General features: G+C 32.2%; 1 protein-coding gene across 3 annotated transcripts in view; it reads left to right on the top strand.

Moving 5' to 3' along the window:
• LOC110023662 (symplekin) overlaps nt 1-22,574 on the top strand; it is a 56,622-nt gene extending 34,048 nt beyond the window's left edge. For 2 of the 3 annotated variants that reach the window (XM_020723178.1, XM_020723180.1), the window contains 17 exons: nt 3,132-3,248; nt 3,563-3,808; nt 4,798-4,845; nt 4,943-5,083; nt 9,997-10,119; nt 10,455-10,517; nt 10,603-10,710; nt 11,779-11,862; nt 11,950-11,997; nt 15,515-15,589; nt 18,117-18,212; nt 18,860-18,940; nt 19,022-19,093; nt 19,505-19,549; nt 19,641-19,724; nt 21,487-21,590; nt 22,295-22,574. In XM_020723178.1, coding sequence (XP_020578837.1) covers nt 3,132-3,248; nt 3,563-3,808; nt 4,798-4,845; nt 4,943-5,083; nt 9,997-10,119; nt 10,455-10,517; nt 10,603-10,710; nt 11,779-11,862; nt 11,950-11,997; nt 15,515-15,589; nt 18,117-18,212; nt 18,860-18,940; nt 19,022-19,093; nt 19,505-19,549; nt 19,641-19,724; nt 21,487-21,590; nt 22,295-22,430 — 1,671 coding nt within the window. In that variant the 3' untranslated portion in view covers nt 22,431-22,574. The remainder of the gene's footprint in view (nt 1-3,131; nt 3,249-3,562; nt 3,809-4,797; nt 4,846-4,942; nt 5,084-9,996; nt 10,120-10,454; nt 10,518-10,602; nt 10,711-11,778; nt 11,863-11,949; nt 11,998-15,514; nt 15,590-18,116; nt 18,213-18,859; nt 18,941-19,021; nt 19,094-19,504; nt 19,550-19,640; nt 19,725-21,486; nt 21,591-22,294) is intronic. The other variant, XM_020723179.1, reaches the window with a different exon arrangement.
• Nucleotides 22,575-23,642: the final 1,068 nt, after the last annotated feature.

Raw genomic sequence — 23,642 nt, 5'->3', positions numbered from 1 at the left:
GTACACCCTACACGTCTCTTGCAAAGAAACTTTTAATTTGCAGTCCAGGACCTGTACCATTCTTGCTCCTTGCTCTTTACTCCTCTAAAACGGTGTTTGGTAGCCTATTAATAGGCGGATTTAACAATGAATTTAGCTTAAATCCAGCCAAATATAAAAACTCAGAGCCTTAAATCCAACGCTTCATTAAATCAAATTTTATCATGTTTTGTCTGCTTTTCCTCTTGTTCCATCGTATTCCTGACGTAAATTCAGATTTATTAAATACGAGTCGCAGACGGATTTTTGACCATGGTTTCGAAGTTTTTCTCTGTCAAACTGGATTTTATAAATTCAGATTTATCAAATCCTGTATAAAGTAAATTGATGATGCAGCCAAACACTGCCTAAGTTTGCTTCTTTCTTCAAGTTAGATGTTCATCTTCTTCTCGTGCGATAGGACTCAGCTCCTCCTTCCCTCGAAAAGCACAAGCGCTTCTTCTTTCGCACACGACTTTGCTGGTCGTCAATTCCCTTCTTTCGCTCGGATGTGGCGTCATCAACAAGTTATGATACGTTCTCCTCCTTCGACTTCTTCTTTTTCTGTTACGGTTTCCTCCGCCCTTCTTTTGAATTAGAGCACATTGACTTATCCTTTTTCTATTTCTTCTCCTCTCCCTTCGTTAATTTGTTTATATGAGAAGGTGTGTCTTCTCTAACCAAAACCTAATTTCTTATATTTATTATTATTACTTTATTTAATTATTTCAAATTTCAATTATTACACAATTGATGTCGTGTTTGGCCACTATTGCTTTAAATCAAAATCTTTGAAGGGGATTTCTTTCAACCTTGAAGGTTAAATCAAAATCTTTGAAGGGGATTTCTTTCAACCTTGAAGGTTCTGATATTAAGCCGTAGGCAACTGGAACTAAGTCCAATTTAATTTTTTTTATCGTTTTTTCTATATTTTTTAATATAGTGCTTGTGTGTTTAGATTAAGTTGTATTTTCTAATTATGCATTTGTGCTTTTTTTTCCTTTTTTTTTGAACCAAGGCATTTGTTTACAAATGCTCGTGACCTTTTTCCATAAGTTGTTTATGGATGTTGTTTGGATTAGGTTGGATGAGGAATTTATTTGAAAGATTCTCTCCTTATTCTCTCCCCCCTTTTCTTTTTGTTTTGCCTAAATTTTATTGCGTCAGGCCACTATTGCTCATTTCTCTCTTTTTACATTATAACCTATGAAATAAGTGCTAAGGAGATCCAATGACTCTTAAATTAGCAAATATCCCAATGTGTCTCTTTGAAGTCGAATCACATAATGCAATCATCTACTCATGAATTCTTGACTGGCGGAGAATGCATAACTAAGGCTTTCTAAGCATTGTTCTTGCCAACATAGATTCATGGGGGTGGGTCTACGGTTTAGGGTTTAGGGTTTAGGATTTTAGGGTTTTAGGGTTTTAGGGTTTAGTGTTTAGGGTTTAGAGTTTAGGGTCTATTATTCAAAGTGATGATGATATCGATGGGGATGTTATTAGTAGAATTCAATTGGAGGAATGCTTGAGGCCTCTTGTGTGATAGAAAATTACCGCTTAGACTGAAAGTAAAATTTTATAAGATGATGACACCTTCATTGCTTTATGGCGCTGAATGTTGGCCTTTAAAGTGGAGCATAAAGCTAAGTGTTGCCGAGATGAGAATGCTTAGGTAGATGAGTGGCTTTACACTTAGAGATAAAATGCAAAATGAATATATTCGTGATAGGGTTGGTGTAGCTTCAGTGGTGGACAAAATTTGGTGGACAAGTCTTAGATGGTTTAGTCACATTAAACGTCAACCATCTGATGATCCGGTTAGGAGAGTAGATGTTTAGATTCGACTTGAGTAGATGTTAGGAGAGTAGATGTTTAGATTCGACTTATATTAAGAAAGTCAGAGGTAGACCTAAAAAGACTTCGGCATATTGTTTAAAAAAATGATTTTAATTTATTAGAATTAAATGAAAATAAGAAAGAAACTTAATTAGGAGGAAAAATAGGAAGGACACTCAATAGGATGAAATGGAGAAAAAGAATTCATGTGGATAAAGGCTTATTGTTGTTGTTGTTGCTCATGGACATGACTAGGAGAATATGAAATATTGGTCTCATCTTTCACCTCCTTATAGGGCCAAAGTTAAGTGACTTCATGGAGGAACTGCTACAAGTTATTTTTAATTTTTCAATGAGAAGCTACTTTAAGCTCACTCCAAATCTTCATGGAAACAATATATATGCGATTCTCACCTCATGGTCATTTAAGGCTTCATACAAATGATAAAATTGCACTTGATGCGCTTGACCCATGCGAGAATGCAGCTGAAGCATAAAATTTTCATGTGAAGTGGCAAGAATTTGTTCCAACATACATACAACTATTCTCATTTTCACTATTAAATTTTATCACAATTACAAAATAAAAGTGAAATAACATTGGCACATGAAATAAACACAAACTTGAAGGACTATATAAAGACTACATGAAAATGCAAAGAAATATAAAGGTATTTTGATCACGCAACACTTGTGGAGGATGCCATCGATTTTACCACACGATTGCCTTCCATTCTCTCTTTCATTAATCTCTTATTTCTGTGCTACATCAGAAGTTCTCTCAATTGCTTTGTTCGTAATCAAGACTTGTTCGTAATCAAGACTTGTTTCAAAACTTGAGATGGCAAAGCACGTGAAAACCAAAAGTTAACCCTAACTTCATAAATTCTACAAAATTGTCAATGTGAGAAACTTATATTTCCAACTAAATCAATAAACCAGATCTTTTATGATTTCATCACATGGAAATAAATTTTAGTTGGCCAACATCTTGTACAAACTATTTTTTTTTAATGGTTTCTGTTAATTAATTTATTGCTTATTCATGATGGTACACTCTTACAAGGCTTTATAATAGTGAAATTACTTTTCGTAGTTGTAAATTTTTTTATTAAAATTGTTCTTTTGGGAAGCTTTTTCTGTTTATTCTCGAATCTGTGTGTCACTCTCTTAATTGCTGCAGAACCAATGTTCTTTAGCTCATCCTGTATTGTATTTTGTGGAAAAAATATTTGGGGCGATATTGTGGTAACTGACACCGTAAATATCTTCAGGGACACGAGTTGACATTACGTGTACTATACAGGTTGTATCAAGAGGCTGAACAGGATCAGGATTTCCTTTCATCCAGGACAGCTACATCTGTTTATGAAACATTTCTGCTGAATGTGGTTCATGCCAAGTCCATTCTTTTCAATATTTATCCACGCCGAGAAAAGTGTCAAAATAGTCCCTTGACTTTATGTAGGAGATCATTTTAGACCTAGAGTCTATGAAGTGCTAATTTAGTTTCCAAACTTTTTTAATATGGGCTAAAATAGTCTTCACGAATGTCTGCTTCTACCCCAATTTAAATAGTTTGGGGATTAATTTGACACTTCTATAAACTTTGGGACCAAAGTGACCTATGTAAACAATCAGGGCCCTATTATGGCACTTCTATTCTATTTACTAATCTTTTGTTAAGTTAAAATGTTGGATGTAGGCCGAAGCTCTTCGGGATACCTTTTCTGCTTCGGATAAATCACTCGGTAGATTGCTTGCAGAAGTGCCGTACCTACCTGAAGGTGTTTTAAGGATGTTAGAGTGCCTGTGCTCGCCTGAGAGCAAAGAGAAGCTGGACACTGATTTTCAGAATGGTGATAGAGTCACCCAAGGCCTAAGTGCTGTTTGGAGTTTAATTTTGCTCAGGCCTTCTAGCAGAGATAGATGTCTTCAGATTGTTTTGCAGGTTTGTTATGTAAGGATTTTTGGGTTATAATGGATTTTGTTGGCACATTTCATCATTGATTCTTCGTTTTGTTTTTTTGATCGCCTCTTATTTAATGCAAGAACACACTGATGTATTAAACTTTAGGGAAATTTACATATGTAGCACACAATTCTATGTATTTACATATCTCACACCCAAATTTTCGTATTTACATATATGGCAATATGGTGCTTTAAATCTATGTATAAGAAGATGGATTTCACTTATATAAAGTGGTAATAGTGTAATTTTTTATGTGATATTAAAGATTTGATTACTGTGTGTGTAAATATGAAAGTTTGGGCATGAGATATGTAAATACATTGGAATTGTGTGCTATGTATATAAATGCCCCATAATTTTGTTTTGCATAATTATCCTGAAATTGATTTAGACAAATTTGCTGTTACCTACATTTTATCAGTTCAGAGCATTTGTGGCATGCAGTAATAATTATTTTCGTACTATTTAGTCCTCACTTGTTTTAGAAGGCACATTTGGGGTGGACCTTATTTATTCAAATGCAATTTATAATATGATTTCTATTAGGATACCTGAAATGAGTACAAATTATTGGTTGATGATTCTTAGAATAAATATACTTTTGGTAAAATATATCACATTAGAACTTTTCATAAACTTATGCAGGCTGATTCTTTTTTAGTTTTCGGTGAATATTACTCCTGTTAAGCATATACGGTTGCTAAAGCTGTGCGCACTCTCGTCAGATGTCCTTCCCATATAAGATTTTTCTTATTTTATGTAAAAGGGCTGAAGGTTTAAAATTGTCTAGTGAGAAAAGCATTGACATTCTGCCATACTGTTCCGACACTTCATTTTTGCAATCTACCCCTTATGGTTTCAGCAATTCTATTTTTAGAACCATTTACTTGATCTTAATATTTTAATTATTGCTAGCTGGCTCTTTTCATGTACTCAAATTCTTCATATATTTCACCTTTTTGTAGAGTGCCGTTCATCACTTGGATGAAGTGCGTATGAAGGCGATACGTTTGGTGAGCCCTTTATTCTCTTAGTGTGAAAAAGCAGAATCGGTCTGTTTCTTTTCTGTGGAAAATTTATATATTTTATTTCTACACCTTTTGCTTGCAGGTTGCAAATAAGTTGTTTCCATTGTCAGGTATTTCTCAAAAGATTGAAGATTTTGCTTCGGAGAAGCTTCGTTTAGTTCTCGATGATATTTCTTGCCCGGATGATACGAATGACAATGAGTCATCTCATACCCTGCAAAAGGTGATTGTCTTGTATGTTTATGCAAAGTTAAAAATAAATTGTGAATATATCTCCTAATAATTTTGGATCGTTTGCAAATGTTTTATATAGAACTGTACTTCAGCTAATTTACACACCCTAAACCCTGAACAACTACCCTCCGCATTACTGCCTTGGCCGAGTTTGTGGTAAAAACATAAATAAAGGCTGCTGGGTACAACAAGAAGATTTGGAATGTTTTCACCTTGATTTCTCTATATTTCTGCCTGAGCTGAGTTGTAATTCTGGTGTTTTTAATCTTTGGGTTGCAAAATACAGAGTAGGGTGAGAGATTTGTTCTGTTGAAAAAACACACAAAATGACCTTTTTAAACTATCTCATGCTACTGAGGTTGAAGAAGAATTGTCCTTAAGTCTTTTATAGCTTCTTGTTCATAGTAGAGTGAAAGATCTGTGATATTGAAGGTTACATATATCTTAGTATCCCCTGACAAGTCAATCTCGTTACAATTCTGTCCTATATGTTTAGGAAAGGATTCTTAACCTTATGTTTTACGTTTTGCAGTAGGATTGTGTGGAAAACTTTTTTTACGTGAATCTAAACTTGATCTCCTTCTTTAAATGAAGTTAAAGTGGGAGATTAGTTTGCTTTACGTTGGTAGATTTTCATTTTTATAATCGTGTCCTCTCCTTATTGATAGAGCTTCTTGATCTTATTGACTTGTTTACTTGCATCCAAATTGAATTTTGTATTAATTGCCAATTTTATAAACTCTATAGGAGTGACATGATTTGTCCATACGCCACTTTTAAATGGACTATGACCTAAAGTTTTGCTGATGACTTGTTATAAGCAGACATAGTTTGGTAGAGTAATACCCCATTGCTTAATATTTTTGCCAAGAAAGCACCATGAAAATTTCATAAATTGTGATTAATCCATCTGTTTGCAGATGAATTGAGCTCAGTTTTTTTTTTTTTTTTTTTTTTTTTTTTTGTCTCCTAAAAATTTTAGAAAGTTCTAAGAAGTGGCTTAAAAATTTTCATCCAGTTTAGAAGTGATATTTAGGGACTTCATGTAAGCGGACAATCTCTTGGCAGTAAATTAAGTTAAAAAAATGATGTTATATGAACCATCACGCATTTTGTATGTAACAACTAGAACTCTTGTTCTTTGAGATATTATTTGCAATTGTCCCATTGATGTAACTTCTTAGGAGGTTAGCTATTTTAAGGTACTCCTGCAACTTTGGACTTTCTATTAAAATTCTATCTGTAATGCCAAAAGGTGCCTCAATAATTAAAAGTTAAGTTTCATTCTGCTTGGGAGATATTACAAGCTCCCTTACTTAAACAATTGACGTTCTCGTAGTGCTCTGAACCTAGAATCAACAACCAGACATATTGGACTCTAGAGGTGGCACCTACAGATTCTAGAGATGACTCCCACCATATAACATTTGTCCCATTTAGATTTCTAGAGGTAGCTCCTATGGTGTAGAACTTTGATTTGCATTACATTTAGTTCCCATTTACATGCTAGTGTAACACTCTGATACTATTTGTAACAACTCAAACTCTCAATTGTCAAAATATTGTTTGTTCTAACCTAACGGCGTCACAATTGTCTTATTGATGTAACTTCTTAGGAGATCACCTCTCATAGTAATTTTTTCGCACATGCCTCTTAAATTATAGTTTTAGTTGAAATTTCAACCATTACGCCGCAAGACACCTCGATGTTTAAGTGTTCAGTTGTATTCTAGTTTAGGGGTTTCTGGCACAAAATGAAACGCACCATCTTTGGAAATTCTACCACCATCATGATTGAATCCTTGTGTGTCTAGATCTTTGGAAGTTTTACCACAAAATTCATACTCATGTTATATAGTCGTCAAACGAGATGTACGCAACCTCATTCGGTTGCTTCTTGACTTGGCTAAATGGCAAATACAACATTTCTTGACAAGTTGATCTGTGCCCTTTTGAATGAAATTTCAATAATTTTTTTTTTGTACTAGGGCAATGGTCTTGTCTCATCTACGCTGAATTATGAGCCCTCATTCATGACATTCAAGCAAGATAACATTCATTAGCTAGTATTGCTGGTTGCATGACCATGTACAAAAAGTAGGTCTCTAACTTGAAGGTGGAAATACTTAAAGTACCTTCTTAACTTTTGATGCACTTGTTAAAATTTTCATTATCGGGATAATGTTTTTTTATCATCCCAAAACCAAGGTCCTTCGACTAGAGAGCATCAAGGAAGGTATTTCAACGACTAAGAGCATCGTTGGCTTTATTTTAGCACCTGATCTGTGCTTCAAGGTGTATTGAAAGAGGAAAAGAACTCAACCCATATAGCATGCCTTAAGCTTGATTTGGCTGTTAAGGTATTGAGTGCTTTATGATCTATAGATAAAATAAACTCACTAGCTAGAAGATAATGATTGTTGTGAACAATGATACATAACGTCTTTCCATAAGTGGAGACTTTGTGGCATACCTCATTTAGCTTCTCACAAAAAATGCGACTAGATGCCTATCTTAGTTCAAAACATCATCAATTTCATATTGGGGGTATCATATTTGACTTCAAAAATGCAATTGAAATTTTGCACGTCCATGATTAAAAATTTTAGTAGTGTCTTATAAGCTTTAAAGCTAGATTGGGCTATATGCATCAACAAGAAGTTGTCCCCTTTAGTAGTTTCATGAATGGGGAGGTAGTTGAACTTATCTTTTTGATGCGGCACCGGTACAACGTAAGTCCATGGAAGCTCTGCACATCAACAAAATATTGAATAGGCTGACCTTTGAGTTTTTCTCTATACATCTTGATTTTTTCAATAGTGATAACGTAAATTTAATCTTCCTTGCCAATAATTGATATTTATTGGTATTGACATGCAACTTATGGTGATAAAATGCTCTGAAGAGTTGTTGGATGTGCTGCTAATGTTTTTCGAAGTACAACTATACACCAAGATGCCATTGAATATCGGAATGAAACATGTTGTGTTATTGTTGCAACAAAAGTTGGACGTCCTTTAGCATCTTATTCATCTTCTTTCATTTTCCTTCAAAACACTCATAGGCATGGATTTGAATGCCACTATGACCTCTATAGTTCCTTTTAAATTTTAATCATTGTGTGGCATAAGTACCACTCAGCTGTCATCGCTCTCCAATGTGAATGTATTATTATAGCCACTATAGATATTGTGCCAGTTGTATTATCACAATCTCGTTAATAATAAAGTAAATTTACATACGTAGCACACAATTCTTATGTATCTTGCACCTAAAATTTCATATTTACATACATAGCTCTTTGGTTTTCAAACTTATGCACGAAAAGGTGCATTTTACTCTTAAAAAGTGGTGATAGTGCTATTTTTGATGTGGTATTAAAGATTTGAGTGTTGTGTGTGTAAATATGAAATTTAGGCGTGAGGTATGTAAATACATAAGAATTGTGTGCTATGCATGTAAATGCCTCTAATAATAAATGACTACCATTCATTAGAATAAAATCACACCATTTTCTCTTCATGAAGTTTCTTGCCAATGAAAAGCTTCAGCAAACACATTTCACCCTTTGATTTCATTTCCCTTCCACATCTAAGTCTTGTAAGGTCTTGGTTGTTCTTGCATTGGAAGGTCGAACTTCACAACCATTTTGGTTGAAACATTCTCATAGCTTCCTCTTTTGATGTTGTTTTTCAATACCTTCTTTTTGACAATGTACTAGGTGTGGATTATTTTGTGGAATAGCCATTTTTATTCTTTCATGGGGCATTTACACCAATTTATTATGTATTTACATATCTAACACCAAAACTTCACTTTTTAAATTTATACCACCCAAATCTTTCATATCACATAAAAAATACTACTTTTAACTTTTAAAATGTGAATTACAGCTTTTCATACATAGGTAAAGTGGCATATATGTAAAAATTGAAGTTTAGATGTTAGATATGTAAATAAATAAGAATTGAGTGGTATGCATGTAAATCTTCCTTCTTTCGTGTTGGCAGCATTCAACAATCATTCAACAAAAACAACTTGCCTTCATCTGCATATAACAAGTGCTTGCATTTAGTTAATGGTTTTTTTTTTTTTTTGTCACCATCTTCTCGTGTTGCTTGTTCAATGAACGAAGTGTCTCAATTGATTTGGTGGGGGGGGTAACTTGATGCAATTTTGCTAAACCCAAACACCTATATCACTTGATGTGAGTATTGCATGGTTTGTGGAAGTATTTTCCTTGCTGTTATTTTCCGCTTGGGATTAATTAGATGGAAAAAGATTTGTGTATAGATTTTAATGGGAAATCCTTAGAAATTTGGTGTTGCCTTTCCACCATTTTAGCTAGCTTGGTGATGTCACAAAGAATCCAATATTGCTCAAGTTGCACTATTTTAGCGATTAATTGACCTAAAATCATTCAGGAATTTTGCAATGTTATGCTCCTCCTGTTTCAACGTGTCACAAGTTTCTCAATTTTGCGGTGTACTTTTCTATTATTGACCATTTCTATTGAAAGTTATGGAGTTTAAGGAAGTAATTTTTTAAAATGGGTGTGCAAATACTTTTGACGCCCTGATTTCAATTTCCTTTGAGGTTTTCCTATCAAATGGAGGCATTCTTCTTTAACTTGATGGCCTACCATGTCTAACAAACCAACAATCACAACATTACAAAAATATCCTACCGGAAAAACGTAAATGCAGTCCTCTGCAAAGAAAAATCACACAAGCTACCCTTTTAAATATATCATTTTCTCTTTAAACATTACTCTTAGTTCTTTATCGCATTCAATCAAAATTCTTAAGTCCATGTTTTCAATTCATGTAGTTTTAGTAGCTGTATGATTTTGTAACATCTGTTTTCTCATTACAGATTTGTATTATACTCTAATATTCACAGGAAAGTGATTTGGAAATGCCCTCAACCAGAGTGTCACCTGATAGTCTTTCAGTTAAAAGTGCTACATCTTATTTTTCAGAAGCCCAAAAGTGTATCTCACTTTACTTTGCACTTTGCACTAAGGTACCATCTAAATATTTGTGTCATAGAAACGTTTATATAAGCATTTTCATTTGGAAAATTTACATACATACCACTCAATTCCCTATGTATTTACATATCGAACACCTAAACTTCACTACTTTAACATACATACCATCTTTCCTATGCATGAAAAGCTATATTTCACTTTTTGAAATTGAAAATGGTGGTATGTTTGATGTGATATGAAAGATATAAATGTAAAAAGTAAGTTTATGTGTTTGATATGTAAATTCATAGGAATTTGGTGGTATGTATTTAAATGCCGCTTATCATTTTTATATTTCTTTTTTTAATATTCATTTAATATTTAACAGAAGCATTCCCTTCTCCGGCAAATTTTCGCTATTTACAGAAGTATTCCCAAGCCTGCCCTTGAGGTTTGCTCTATTCTTTTTTAATTTTTTGGCTATTTACAGAAGTACTTTACCAACTTTCATTTTGATTGTTATTGGAATTGCACAGGCAGTTCATCGCCATATTCCCATATTGGTTCGAACAATTGGGTCATCACCCGAACTCCTTAGCATCATCTTGGATCCTCCACCTGGAAGCGAGACTCTGCTTATGCAGGTTTTTCTTTTAAAGCCTTTTCTTTTCCAGGCTTCAATGGCTACATAGTGTTTTTTTTTTTCTTTTTTTTTTCTTTTTTTTTTGTAAAATGCAAAAAAAAATCACCAAAGGCAGTGTGACAAAATTTTAAGTTGTGATTAGGGCTGTACTTTTGCTCTATTTGTAGCATCTGTTGATGATAATTGCATTCATTTGCAAAAGAAGTAAAAATGGATTGTAGAATTTGAAGTAGTTTAAAATTTTTGCATCTACTTGAGTGTGGTGAAACTGTACTTCTATTCTTGGTTAGAAATCTGTATCTTGATATATTGTTGCAATGATTTCCTTCTAAATAAAAGTAATTTCTGTGGTCCTCTCCGAGTTTTCAGATGTAAAACTTTAAGTGAAACTTCAGGGTTTTCCTTACTGGTGATGAAATTTTACAATTTGTTTTGAGCAGAAGAGTTTTATCATATTTTTTTACAGTTTGAGGTAATATTATTTTTATGTAGGGCAAAAGTATCCATAGGATAAAGAGGATTTTCATGGCTGATTGCTAAACCTGTTCTTCTTGTTTGGGTTTTATATTGCAAACAAAAGAGTTTACAAATGTTCAAAAGTATATAAAAATACCTGATTTGTTTTAAGGTTCTAATTGGTTTATTATAACTATGTGTCAATTTGAAAGTTGATGGCTTTCCTTTTTCTTTTTATGGCATTTAGATACATTCCACCTAATTCCTATGTGCTAATATAATCTAACACTTAAACTTTACTTTTTACATCAATAGCATCTAATACTTTATTTTACATAAAAAATACTACTATTTTAACTTTTAAAAAGAGAAATATACGTTTTTATATACCTTTTTAGGCATAGGTAAGTGGGATAGATATGAAAAATATGATGTTTAGGTGTTAGATATGTTCATACATATGAATTGAGTGGTTTGCGTGTAAATCTTCATTTTGTGTGTGCGCATGCACGCATAGCATTGAAAGTGCTTTATAAATTGGATTGGGTTTTGACTTTTACACTGTCCTTTTTTTCCCACAGAAATTAAACTTTCTTTAATATCAATTATGCAGGTTTTACAGATTTTGACCGATGGAACAGTTCCTTCTCAAGAATTGATTTCCTCTGTTAGAAGGTTATACAACACCAAATTGAAGGTGGGTGGAATTTTCTTCCTTATTTTACAAAAGTGATAATTAGCTGAAGTTTATCATGATATTTTATTTGGTTTATTTCGATTTCAGGATGTTGAAATTCTTTTTCCTATTTTATCATTTCTTTCAAAAGATGAGGTAATTATGATATTCCCCTGTACTTCTCTTTGTTTTTTTTTAACATTAAATTTATTAATTGTTATGGTTATTCCATATCTTGTCTTCTATGACTCCATTGATGGGCATGACTCAATTATTCCGTTGTACCTTGAGAATTTGACCTATACAATAATTGTTGAAACAAAATTTTAAACTTGAAATTTATTTATTTTTTGCCCAAAATTAGGATTGAAAATCTGTTCTAAACGCGCAATTTCAAGGGGCTTCGGCCCTACTGTTTCGAAGTGCCCCGCTCGAGGCACTATTCTGCACCCGAATTTGAGCATTGTTTCTAAGCGCCTGCATCAGTCTCCCGCTGTTGTGGAAGCTTCGACCTCATTTGTCGAAGCTCCAAGCTCTTTGAAGTATGACGTTATGTTGGTGACGTTGAACGTGGTTGAAATGTTGTAATTTCCAGGCAGGTCGATCTAAATAAGCATTGTCGTTCAGCTCCTGAAGTACTCTAAAAATTCCATCTGCTCTCGGCTTAAAAATGGGTATTGAAATTTGTAGAGACTTCTGAACAGATGATTGATACATAATATATTTTTGAACTACTTGATAGAGTGATAAATGAAATTAAAGAGCATTTGTAAGTTCAAATTGTGACAAATAATGCAAGTGTTTATAAATTAGCTTAAGTAAATTGATGGAGAAGAGAATGTTTATGCTGAACACATTATGTTGCACATTAATAGAGTTATTTGGGATATTATTTATGAAAAATGGGAGCTTCAACTCCACTGTCATTTTTATGCAGCTGGATATTTTTTCGACAATCACTTTCAATATGCTGAGAACAAATTCAGAAATCGTGAGATCAAGTTGGGGCTATATCATTGTATGGATAGATTAATTGCTGACCCAAATGAGAGAGCACATGTTGATATGCAACTTTTTTCATTTAGAAATACATAAGGTTTCTTTGGGCTACAATAAACTAAAGATAATATTACAAAATACTCTTTAGTAAAAAAAAATTAATATTTAATCCATTGAAACAAGTATTGAGTGTCTAAGTACTATTATTTTAATTTTTAATTACATAATTTTCTTTCAAATATGGTTGAATGGCGGATTCAGTTTGGTGATGGTATTTCAGAGCTCCAACATTTTTTTATTAAAATGCTAGGACTTAATGCTCATCATCTGGATGTGAATGTAATTGGAGCACATATAGGCAAGTGCATACAAGAAGGAGAAATCGTCTAATGACCTTAAAGATGATGTAAAAATAAAGTATTGAAGGATGATAAGGATCCTCTTTTATGTGAAGCTGTCATTAATAATGAGTGGTTTTAGATGAGGATAATGTGGTCACATTAGTTGAGTTACAACAAGAAGTTCTGAACGTTGATTTCTCTGAGGGTGACAAGAGCAAAGGTAGCACATCCAACACTAAGCAACAAGAGACAAAAAAAAAATGTATTTTTAAAATTGAAGTATATGACATTATCTTGAATGTTAATTTTTCAATTTTTTTAATTGATTAATCGTTTATAACTGAATAGGACAAAAAACTATGACTGGTGTTCAAGAAGAGGATGAAAACTGGGAGAACTTGGACTCAACTGACGAAGAGATAGGAAATAAAGCTATATGTTATGATGATGATTCCAATGAAAACCCCTTGAGGACTTTTGATTATTTGTTTTCTTATTTACAATGGATGATTCATGATATTATGTTAAAGCAATATGAGTGAAAAAATTTTTATGCTAAACTTATTTTTATGTCTTATATATTTTTTGCAATTTAACACAATTTTTCATATTATGATGTTAATATATTTTCCTTTCATATTGTTATAAGTTTTGATGCCATTATATATTTCTTTCTTATTTATTTTGTCCATACAATTTTCAAATTCTGAGGCTTATGCTTCAGACTGCCTCAGGGCTTATGCCTCGCCTCATCTATGGAAAACGCCTCAATATTCAATTGCGTAATTTTAAACATTATCTATCGCATACGAAACTTGATATTGCATATTCAATTAGTGTAGTAAGCCAGCACATGAATAATCCAAGTGAGGGCCATTTGAAAGCAATAAACATAATTTTGAGATACTTGTAGATTACTCCTAAATATTGTTTGCTCTTCACAAGGTCTGAAAAATGTGATATTGAAATTTACACAGATGCTATTTGGGCAGGAGAGGTAACTGATAGGAAATCAACCATTAGGTAATATTCATACAACTTGCGAAATCTCGTCACTTGAGGAAGCAAGAAACAAGTTGTCTCTTTAAGCAGTGCATAATCGTCCATTACACTAAGTATATGTGAATGAATGGGTCTTTAAAGGCTATTAACGGAACTTAAGATTGAGAAAAAAAGGGACAAAATTAAGATGTTCAATGATAGTCAAGCAACTATTAGTATGGCCAAAAATCATGTGCACCATGATAGAAAAAAATATATTGAGATTGATGGACATTTTATCTCAGAAAATGTTAACAATAGAATTGTTCGACTAAGTTCCGTTCCAACAAAACTTCATATTGTTGATATTATCACCAAATCACTATCATTTGTCAGTCATGCCACATTGAATTCCAAACTTGGTTTGTATAATATATAAAACCTAATTTGAATGGGAGTGTTGTAAGTAACCGGCCTATATATTTTATTAGGAAAATTTTAATTTTTTCAATCAAAATTTCTTTTAATATTTATTTGTTTCCTTTAATAGATTCTTATATTTCTAGTTTCCAAATTTATGAACCGGTATGATGGTCACTCTATTACATATATTAGGATGTAATTAGTTGTCGAGCAAAAATATAATTCTTTCTCTAAATTTCCGGTCCCTTTAGAAAAAAAGCTCATTCTATAGGATTTTGTTAATCATTACTACAACTATAAAAGCTTTTATTACATTCATATATTCATTATAAAATCTTGAGACAACCAATAAAATCTTGAGTTTTGTTATAAAAAGCATAACCAGTAAACAAAATGTAAATAAATAAAATGGAAAATCCATCAAATATAAGAAAAAACGTAAGTACAAAAAAATCTCCTCGTTTAAAGATTTCTTCAATACTTCAATTACTACTGCCATGTTATACCTGAATGTGAGTACATTGAGTGTGTAGTGCAGCAACAATGCGGTTTAAAAAAAAATGGGTGTATTGTTGATCTCTATTTGACAATTTTTGCAATTTGACAATTGCTTCATAAAATCAGTTCAAAACCTAAAATTTTCACCATAATTTGCATCTTCGGTATTTTTCCGAAGGGACTAAAATCACTGTAAGAACCTTGAGCCATTTCCTAAATCTGCTCCAGAACTCATAATGCAATTTCTTTTCAAGCATTTGGTTACTGCTTCAATTTGCTTTATTACTGCTATTTTACGTGGATTCTGTCCTTGACTATTTATTTCTTCTGTTGGATGTTTCTTATCAGCATGTTGTTTAATTGAAAATTACATTTTGTAATTTGGATTTGTAAATATTTTAAAATCATGGAACTTGTTTTTTGTGCTATAGATTCTTCCTCTTATGCCTCAGCTTGTTAATCTTCCATTGGATAAGTTCCAGTTTGTTCTTACTCGTTTACTTCAGGTACTGATCATCTTTTCCTTTCCTTAATTTTAGATTTCCTTGAATGGATGTTTTGAATATGTATCTTTTTGTAAAATAGCAAAGATTGTGATTTTTATTAAGGAAAATTTACAGAGATACCACACAATTTTTATGTATTTAAATATATAACAACCAAATTTTGATATTTACTCTTATAACACCTTGGTGTCATAAACCTATGCATGAAAAAGGTGTATTTCACTTTTATATGATATTAAAGATTTTAATGATATGCATATAAATATGAATGTTTGGCTGTTGGATATGTAAATATATAAGAATTGTGTGGTATGTATGTAAATGCCCCTTTTTCTAAATTTACTTTTGCATTTCACTAAGATGATAACTTGTTTGACTTGTTGCTATGTTGCCTTCGCTGCTGTTCTGGCTTTTGTGGCATATGCTGGTCATTTTTACTGACCAGAGTTGAGTTGATATCTGCTTTTATAACACCTTGGTATCATAAGTCTATGAATTAAAAAGTGTATTACACTTAAAAAAATATAGTGATGGTGGTGTTTTTTATGTGATATAAAATTTGAGTGGTATACATTTGAATTGAATGTTTAGGTGTAGGTATGTAAATATATAAGAGTTGTCTGGTACGTATGTAAATGCCTCCAAAAAAAAAGAAAAAAATGAAAAGCGCATATATGTTCTCTTGTCTGTGGATGGGTTGGTGGGTGTGGGTGGTGGAAACAATAGGAATAAATTATACCTATTCTGATTTAATTCTCTTAAATAATAAATAACAATTATTCAAGATTCTAAAACTGAAAAAGATTCTATGCAAGAATTCTTAATAACGGCATGAAAAAAATGAAAATGTGAATGTTTAGTGGTATAGGTGGCAAATATGATTAGAAATTCTTTAAATTACAAAACAATCTGCGAGAAGTATACAATTCAGTCACCACATCGTACAACATTTGACATTAAATTTTTAAATATTTTTAATTAGTTTCAAATTTAGTTTCATTTACATCAGTCTGATATGTGGCGGGCATGATATGTCAAATTTTTTGAAGTGCCAATGCATCTTAGTCACCACACATTAATGATTTAGTGCTTATTTGATGGACAACACATTAGTATTTAGGCATTATAGAAAGCTCTTTTTGCACAAAACTACAAAGTATTATTATTTTTGCAAATTATTTGGGCTATGACCTCTTCTCTCTCACGTGCACAAAGGAAAAAAAACGCGGGTTAAATCAACTAAATTAAATCAAGTTGAGTAATGAAAGTCCTACTTTTCTTTGCGTGCATAGATCAATAATTTTTTTTATTTTTAATTTTTGGTAACTATGAATTGTGGATATTTCTAGAGATTTCTTTTTAACTATTTAGATATTTTCCATGTACTTTGGTGCACTGAGCTGATTTCAATATGCTACTTTTTATTTTCTATTTTAAATTATAAAAACAATGTATTAGATATTTAAAAAATGTAATACTTTTTTATTTATTCCAATACGTGGTATCCAACTTCTCTTCTAAATTAGTCAGCTGCTTATGTTCTTGAAAAGGAAGAGTTACATACATACCACTCAATTTCTATGTATATAAATATCTAACACAGGTTTCAAGTTTTACATACATACCACATTGCCTACGCATGCAAAGGTGTATTTCACTTTTTAAAAATTTATGTAGTGGTTTTTCTTAGGTGATATAAAAATTTTGGATGGTATAATTGTAAAAAGTAAAGTTTAGGTGTTAGACATGTTAATACATTGGAACATTGGAATTGGGTGACATGTATGTAAATACCCCTTTTGAAAGTCATGCAGATTACTTAACATATATTAATATGCATGAGTGCACGACTGTGCTTTTGTGCACTATTGCAATTAAATGGTTGCATTTATTTGGTATTTCACAATTATAGATGTAAATGTATGCATCATATTTATGTACATAAAGTATGCGCTCTCTCTTTGGTCAAGAAGGTCCATATTTTTTGGGAATCCCTCTTCCATTTAGGATTTCATGGATAAAATCACATGGGAATCAGTATGTCATTAGTCTTCTCGAGTTCCAATTAAACCCCTTCTTAGTATTTAGACACAAAAGAGGCTTTAGAAATATAAGTTTTGTGCTTTGTATCAACATTTGTGTCTGTTAGATTATTCATGATTCTGTCATATTTTAATTTTCCTGGCTATTGGGTATCTTCGTTTTATATTAAAGATTTTGGTGTTGTGTGTAAGTATAAAAGTTTAGGTGTAAGATATGTAAATATATAAGAAATGCGTGCTATGTATGCAAATGCCCTTTTATTTTTGATTGGGGAGGAGGTTAGTTTTAGGCTGTTGGTGTAAATCACTGTCATAACAGGAACCTCTTAAATGTGTTAAATTAGTTTGTTGTTTTTGCTAGTTTATTTTATCGCCACTTCGTAGAAGCCTTTTCCATCTGCTTATTTTTTGTTATATACCAATTATGCATCAGTTTCAATTTATCTTATCTTTATAGCCATATCCTATAATTTAAAATTTCTCAGGATTCACCTCAATCTAGTGATTCACTGACCCCTGCTGAAGTACTTATTTCTATACATGGGATTGATTCTGAGAAAGATGGGGTGCCATTAAAAAAGGTACATTTTTTTAGGGTTGATTTGGATCTTTTTTTTTTCCTTTTTATTTATTTATTTTGTCTTGTTTATGTTTTGATTTGAAGCAAAACATATTTAGTTATTTGATTAAAGTATGATTGTTTTTAAAAACACTTAAAATACCAAAAAATTATTTTGAGTGTTTTCAAGACCCAAAATTAAAAGGACAGTTTACATATGTTTCACACAATTCTTGTGTATTTACACATCTCACTCCTAAACTTTCATGTTTACATACAACATTTTGATGATTTAATTCCGTGAATGAAAAGATGTACTTCACTTTTAAAAAGTGGTAATGGTGCTATTTTTTATGTGATATTAAAGATTTGAGTGCATTTGAGTGGAGTGCTATGCGTGTAAATATGAAAGTTCAGGTGAGAGATATGTAAATACATAAGAATTTTATGCTATGTATGTGAATGTCCCAAAATACAAACATGGAAATAGCACACTAAACAAACATATTTTTAAAAACAAAAGAAAAGGCAAAAATAAAGCAAAAAACAAAATTGATCTCAATTAAACCCTTCGCGTTACTCTTATTTTCATTAATAGCTCTTCTAAAAGGTACATTTTTTATGCCTTACCTTTTATTTCTCAATACATGTTGTAACTTTGCTTTGCAGATTATGGATGCTTGTTCGGCATGCTTTGAGCAGCGGCAAGTGTTTACTCAACAAGTTTTGGCGAAGGTTTTGAATCAATTGGTATGGTTTAGAGATCTCGTGTTGCTCTATAGCCCTTCGTGTTGTTCGATTGATTATTAACATGTGAGGCATCTTTTCCAGGTCGAGCAGATACCTCTTCCTTTGTTGTTTATGAGAACTGTCATACAAGCAATTGGTGTTTACCCCGGTTTGGTAAGCATTTCGTGGACTTATTGTTTACTTTTATTAGAACAACTCAGAGATCGAAAGTATGCTAATGGCGTGCGAATTTTAATTTGACTTGGGAGTGGGCATCTGGGATAAATTTTAATTTTTGATTTTGTTTTTTATTTTTATTTTGTTTTATTTTTATTTTGATTTAAAACAAAACATATTTGCTATGATATAACATGTTTTATTTTTCTTTAAGAACACTCAAAATAATTTTAGATATGTTTTGAGTATTTCTAAAAATTAAAAATAAAAAAATACAAAAAATGCACTAAACAAATATGTTTTTAAAATAAAAAAACAAACAAAAAAACAATAAACAAAAGTGAATTTGTACTCTCAATTTAATTCTATTCCTGTCGATCTTCTAATGCTTTACTGTATCTTATGTAGATGGATTTTGTGATGGAAATTTTATCACGGCTTGTTAGCAAGCAGGTTAGCTGTTTGATTCTACTGGGTGATTCAAGCTTTTTTTTTCATTTTGAGTTATCTTAAAATTGAATTTACATTTTTCTGCTTTTACCAGATATGGAAATATCCAAAGTTGTGGGTTGGATTCTTAAAGTTTGCTGTCCAAACAAAGCCTCAATCATTCAATGTGCTGTTGCAGGTTTGTTTTGTTTTATCCTTATGTAAATATAGGACTGATAATGTTGACCGAATCTCAAAACTCAGTTCGTACTCGATTAATTCAAATCAAATTCGACTAAAAGCTGACTCGATGAATGTGTACATAGGGGCATTTACATACGTACCACCCAATTCATGTGTATTTACTTTTTTACATGCATAAAAAATATCACCATTTTAACTTTTAAAAAGTTAAATGCACCTTATCATCATAGTTAAGGTGGCGTATATATGTAAAAATTGAATTTCAGGTGTTAGATATGTAAATACATAGGAATTAAGTGGTATGTATGTAAATCTTCCATGTGGATATATATTCTTATAAAGTTAACATTAACTATTTGCCTGTGGGATGCGTAATCTATACCTAAATTTTATTTTGTTATTTACATTTAATAATTCTTTAGAAACTGAAATATGAACTGGTTTTGATCTGATTTGTTTATTATTTTATTCTAATTTGACATAGGCTAATAGTAGGGCTGTCAAAACGGCTCGTTGTTCGCGAACAGCTCGTGTTCGGCTCGTGTTCGGCTCGTTTTGGCTCGAAATACTACTAATCAATTTTATATATATATATTTATATATATATATCTTTGATGAATAGTATTTTTAAAAAAATTAATTGATTACAAGGCTACAAAGATTTATAATCAATTAAAGCATTAATTAAAAAAATAGAATAAAAATTATTAAATTAGATTCAAATGATGTTTTAAATCTTGCTCCAATTCTGAATGTCTTATGGCTATGTGATTAGGGTTGTCAAAACTACTCTTTGTTCGTGAACAGTGAACACGAATAGACTTTGTGAGCTCGAAATATAAAAGAGCCGAACACGAGTTAAACCTGGGCTTACTAGTGTTCGGCTCTAAGCCTGAGCTCGCTCGTGTTCGGAAAATAATATATCAAATAGTTAAGTACCCCTAGCTAATAGTATTCAGCATATTGTTTTCAAATGATTTGTTTGGGGAATTCATCTTTCTTCATTGAAGCATATTTACATACATACCACCCAATTCCTATGTATTTACATATCTAACACCTAATCTTTACCTTTTTATATATATACGACCCAATCTTTCTTATCAAATTAAAAATACCATCATTTTAACTTTTAAAAAGTTAGACGCACCTTTTCATGCATAGGTAAGATGGCCGTAAAAATTTAAGTTTAGGTATTAGATATGTAAATACATAAGAATTGAGTGATATGTATGTAAAACTTTCATTTAGATATATGTTCTCATAAAGTTTATCTAGTTATTTACATTTAATAATTCCTTAGAAACTGAAATATGAGCAGGTTTTAATCTGATTTGTTTGTTTCATCCTAATTTTACATAGGCTAATAGTATTCAGCATATTCTTTTCAAATGATTTGTTTTTGGGGAAATTATCATTCTTCATTGAATAAATTTACATGCATACTGCCCAACTCCTATGTATTTACATATCTGACACTTAAACTCTATTTCTTACATTTATACCGCCCAAATCTTTCACATCTCATCAAAAATACCACCATTTTAACTTTTAAAAAGTGAAATGCACCTTTTCATGCACAGGGAAGGTGGGTATGTACCTAAAACTAATGTTTAGATATTAGATATGTAAATGCATAAGGATCGAGTGGTATGTCTGTAAATCTTCCTTTGTTTTGCCATCATGGTTATGAGTGCAATAACATGCAAAGTTTGGTTCCAATCTGCTTATAACCCTGCAAATCTTTTGTCTTCCAGTTGCCAGCAGCACAGCTTGAGATTGCCTTGAATAAGAATCCAGTGCTGAAATCTCCATTGAAAGAGCATGCCAATCAACCAAACATAAGATCAACTCTACCCAGGTTTCAACAATCTCTTGCTCTCCATTTACTGATAACTTGCAAACGAGCCCAGCTTCTGAGCAAGCCCAATGTTTGTTTGTGTTATGCTCATGATAAATTATTTTGGCTCGAAATAAGCTTTATGTTTGAAATGGATCATGAATATGATGTTCGTGTTCATTTATTCATTTCAGCTTTTGTTCACTCTAGATTAGCTCAAATGATTTAAAAATAATTAAATTTTACTTTTTTTTCTTTTAATACAACACAAAAAATCAATATAAAAATGTTAGAATAATATTACGTATTTAATTATTTAATTAATTTGAGTCAAAATGAGCTTAAATAATCACGAACAAAAGTTTATTTGTGATTAACTCACTTAAGGAATGAATCGAACTCAAGCTATTTAGCGTGCCAAACATGAGACGTTCACGAAGGAGTTTTTTTTAACAGCCCTACTGATAACTTCATTTTGATAGAAGATTTATGTACATACCACTCAATTCTTTAGTATTTACACATCTAACACCTGATCTTCTATTTTTACATACATGAAAATGGTATTTTTGAAGTCATATGAAAGATCTGTGGTATAAAGGTAAAAAAAATCAAAATTTAGGCGTTACATACTAAAACATATAAAACTCTAGTGGTATGCATGTAAATACATCTATTTTTCCAACTATTTACACTTGACATAATTGGTTTCCATCTTTGTTTAGATCATCTCTAGTGGTTCTCGGACTGGCGAATGATCCCCAAAGGTCCGGTCCGGTTTCGCAAACATCTGGTCAGGCACAACCGCCGAGTCAAACTCCCGCCGCCGCCGCCGCCGACACGGCTAGCCTCTGCTGTTGATCCAGCACCTGAAGCAACTCAATAATACTGTATTTTGGGTTCTGTTTTTGGCTTTTGTCAACTTCATCTCAATGTCCATATAAATAGATTCATTAGCTTTGGCCTTTCAGTGTTTGGGGTCTTATTCTGTGAGTTTACTCTAAATTGCTTTTATTTTAGGGATAATTACATATAATATGGCACCCCCGAAATATTATTATTTATAAAATTTAGCACTCAAAAGTAATATTTACTTGCGTCACGACCAATTGGGAATTTGATATAAATGAAAAATATGGGTTGGGGTTTTATCATTAATTTTGATATTTGAGTTAGAATTTGAATAGAATTTGAAAAATGGAGAAAAATGGATGCAAGAGGGTGTTGGATTTGTAAATAATAATGTTTCGGGTGTTTTGTATGTAAACAGGTCATTTTAAAAATATAGTTGTTTAGTGCAAATTTTTTGTTGTTTTATATTTTAATTTTTTAAAAATAATTAATTGAGTTATAATATATTAAATATGTTTTATATGAGATATCTGAATTTTCATGTTTAATTTACAAGATTATGCATGAAAAAATGAATTTTATCTTAAAAAAATAATTATGATATTTGTGTTCTGACATTAAAAAATTTACATGTAAATAAGAAGTTATGGGACTAGGTGAAGCATGAATTATCTATTTATAAAATGCTCTCAAAATTTTATTACGAGGATCCAATGCACACTCAGATGAAAGAAAATTAATATGAACACCAAAAGTTTTTATGTGAAAAGCATTGAAAGTGAAAAAATCATGGGGTGTTGTTCAGTTAAAACATCTAATTATGAGTTTATGATTACAAGTTTAACTTGTTGATTCATAGGTGGGAAATGGTCGCATAGTTTCTCATGTTACATTTGTGGATAGAACATGTTGCCCCGCGGCAGGGAGCAGACGACCAATAGTGGTCGATGGGTGGTGGTCTGAGTTGGCCAAATGTGGCAGTGGTTGGAGGTGGGAGGCTATGGTGACAGCTACAGTTGGTTGGAGGTGGCAACAGTGACTACGAAGGCCATAAATGGCAGCAACAATGACTAGAGGCTGCAGGCTAGAAGCGATAGTGGTTGGAAGAGGTTGCAGTGGTCAAAAGCTATGGTGGTGGCTAGAGGGGGTGGCGACCAGAGTTGGCCAGAGGCTGGGCCAACTGGAGCCGGAGATGATAGCCAGAAGTGGCGGGGGGTGATA

The sequence above is a fragment of the Phalaenopsis equestris genome, unplaced genomic scaffold, assembly GCF_001263595.1.
Source record: "Phalaenopsis equestris unplaced genomic scaffold, ASM126359v1 Scaffold000226, whole genome shotgun sequence".
In the NCBI taxonomy this organism is placed as follows: Eukaryota; Viridiplantae; Streptophyta; class Magnoliopsida; order Asparagales; family Orchidaceae; genus Phalaenopsis; species Phalaenopsis equestris.
Note: the sequence above shows the minus strand (reverse complement) of the source record. Positions and strands in the feature narration are given on the sequence as shown.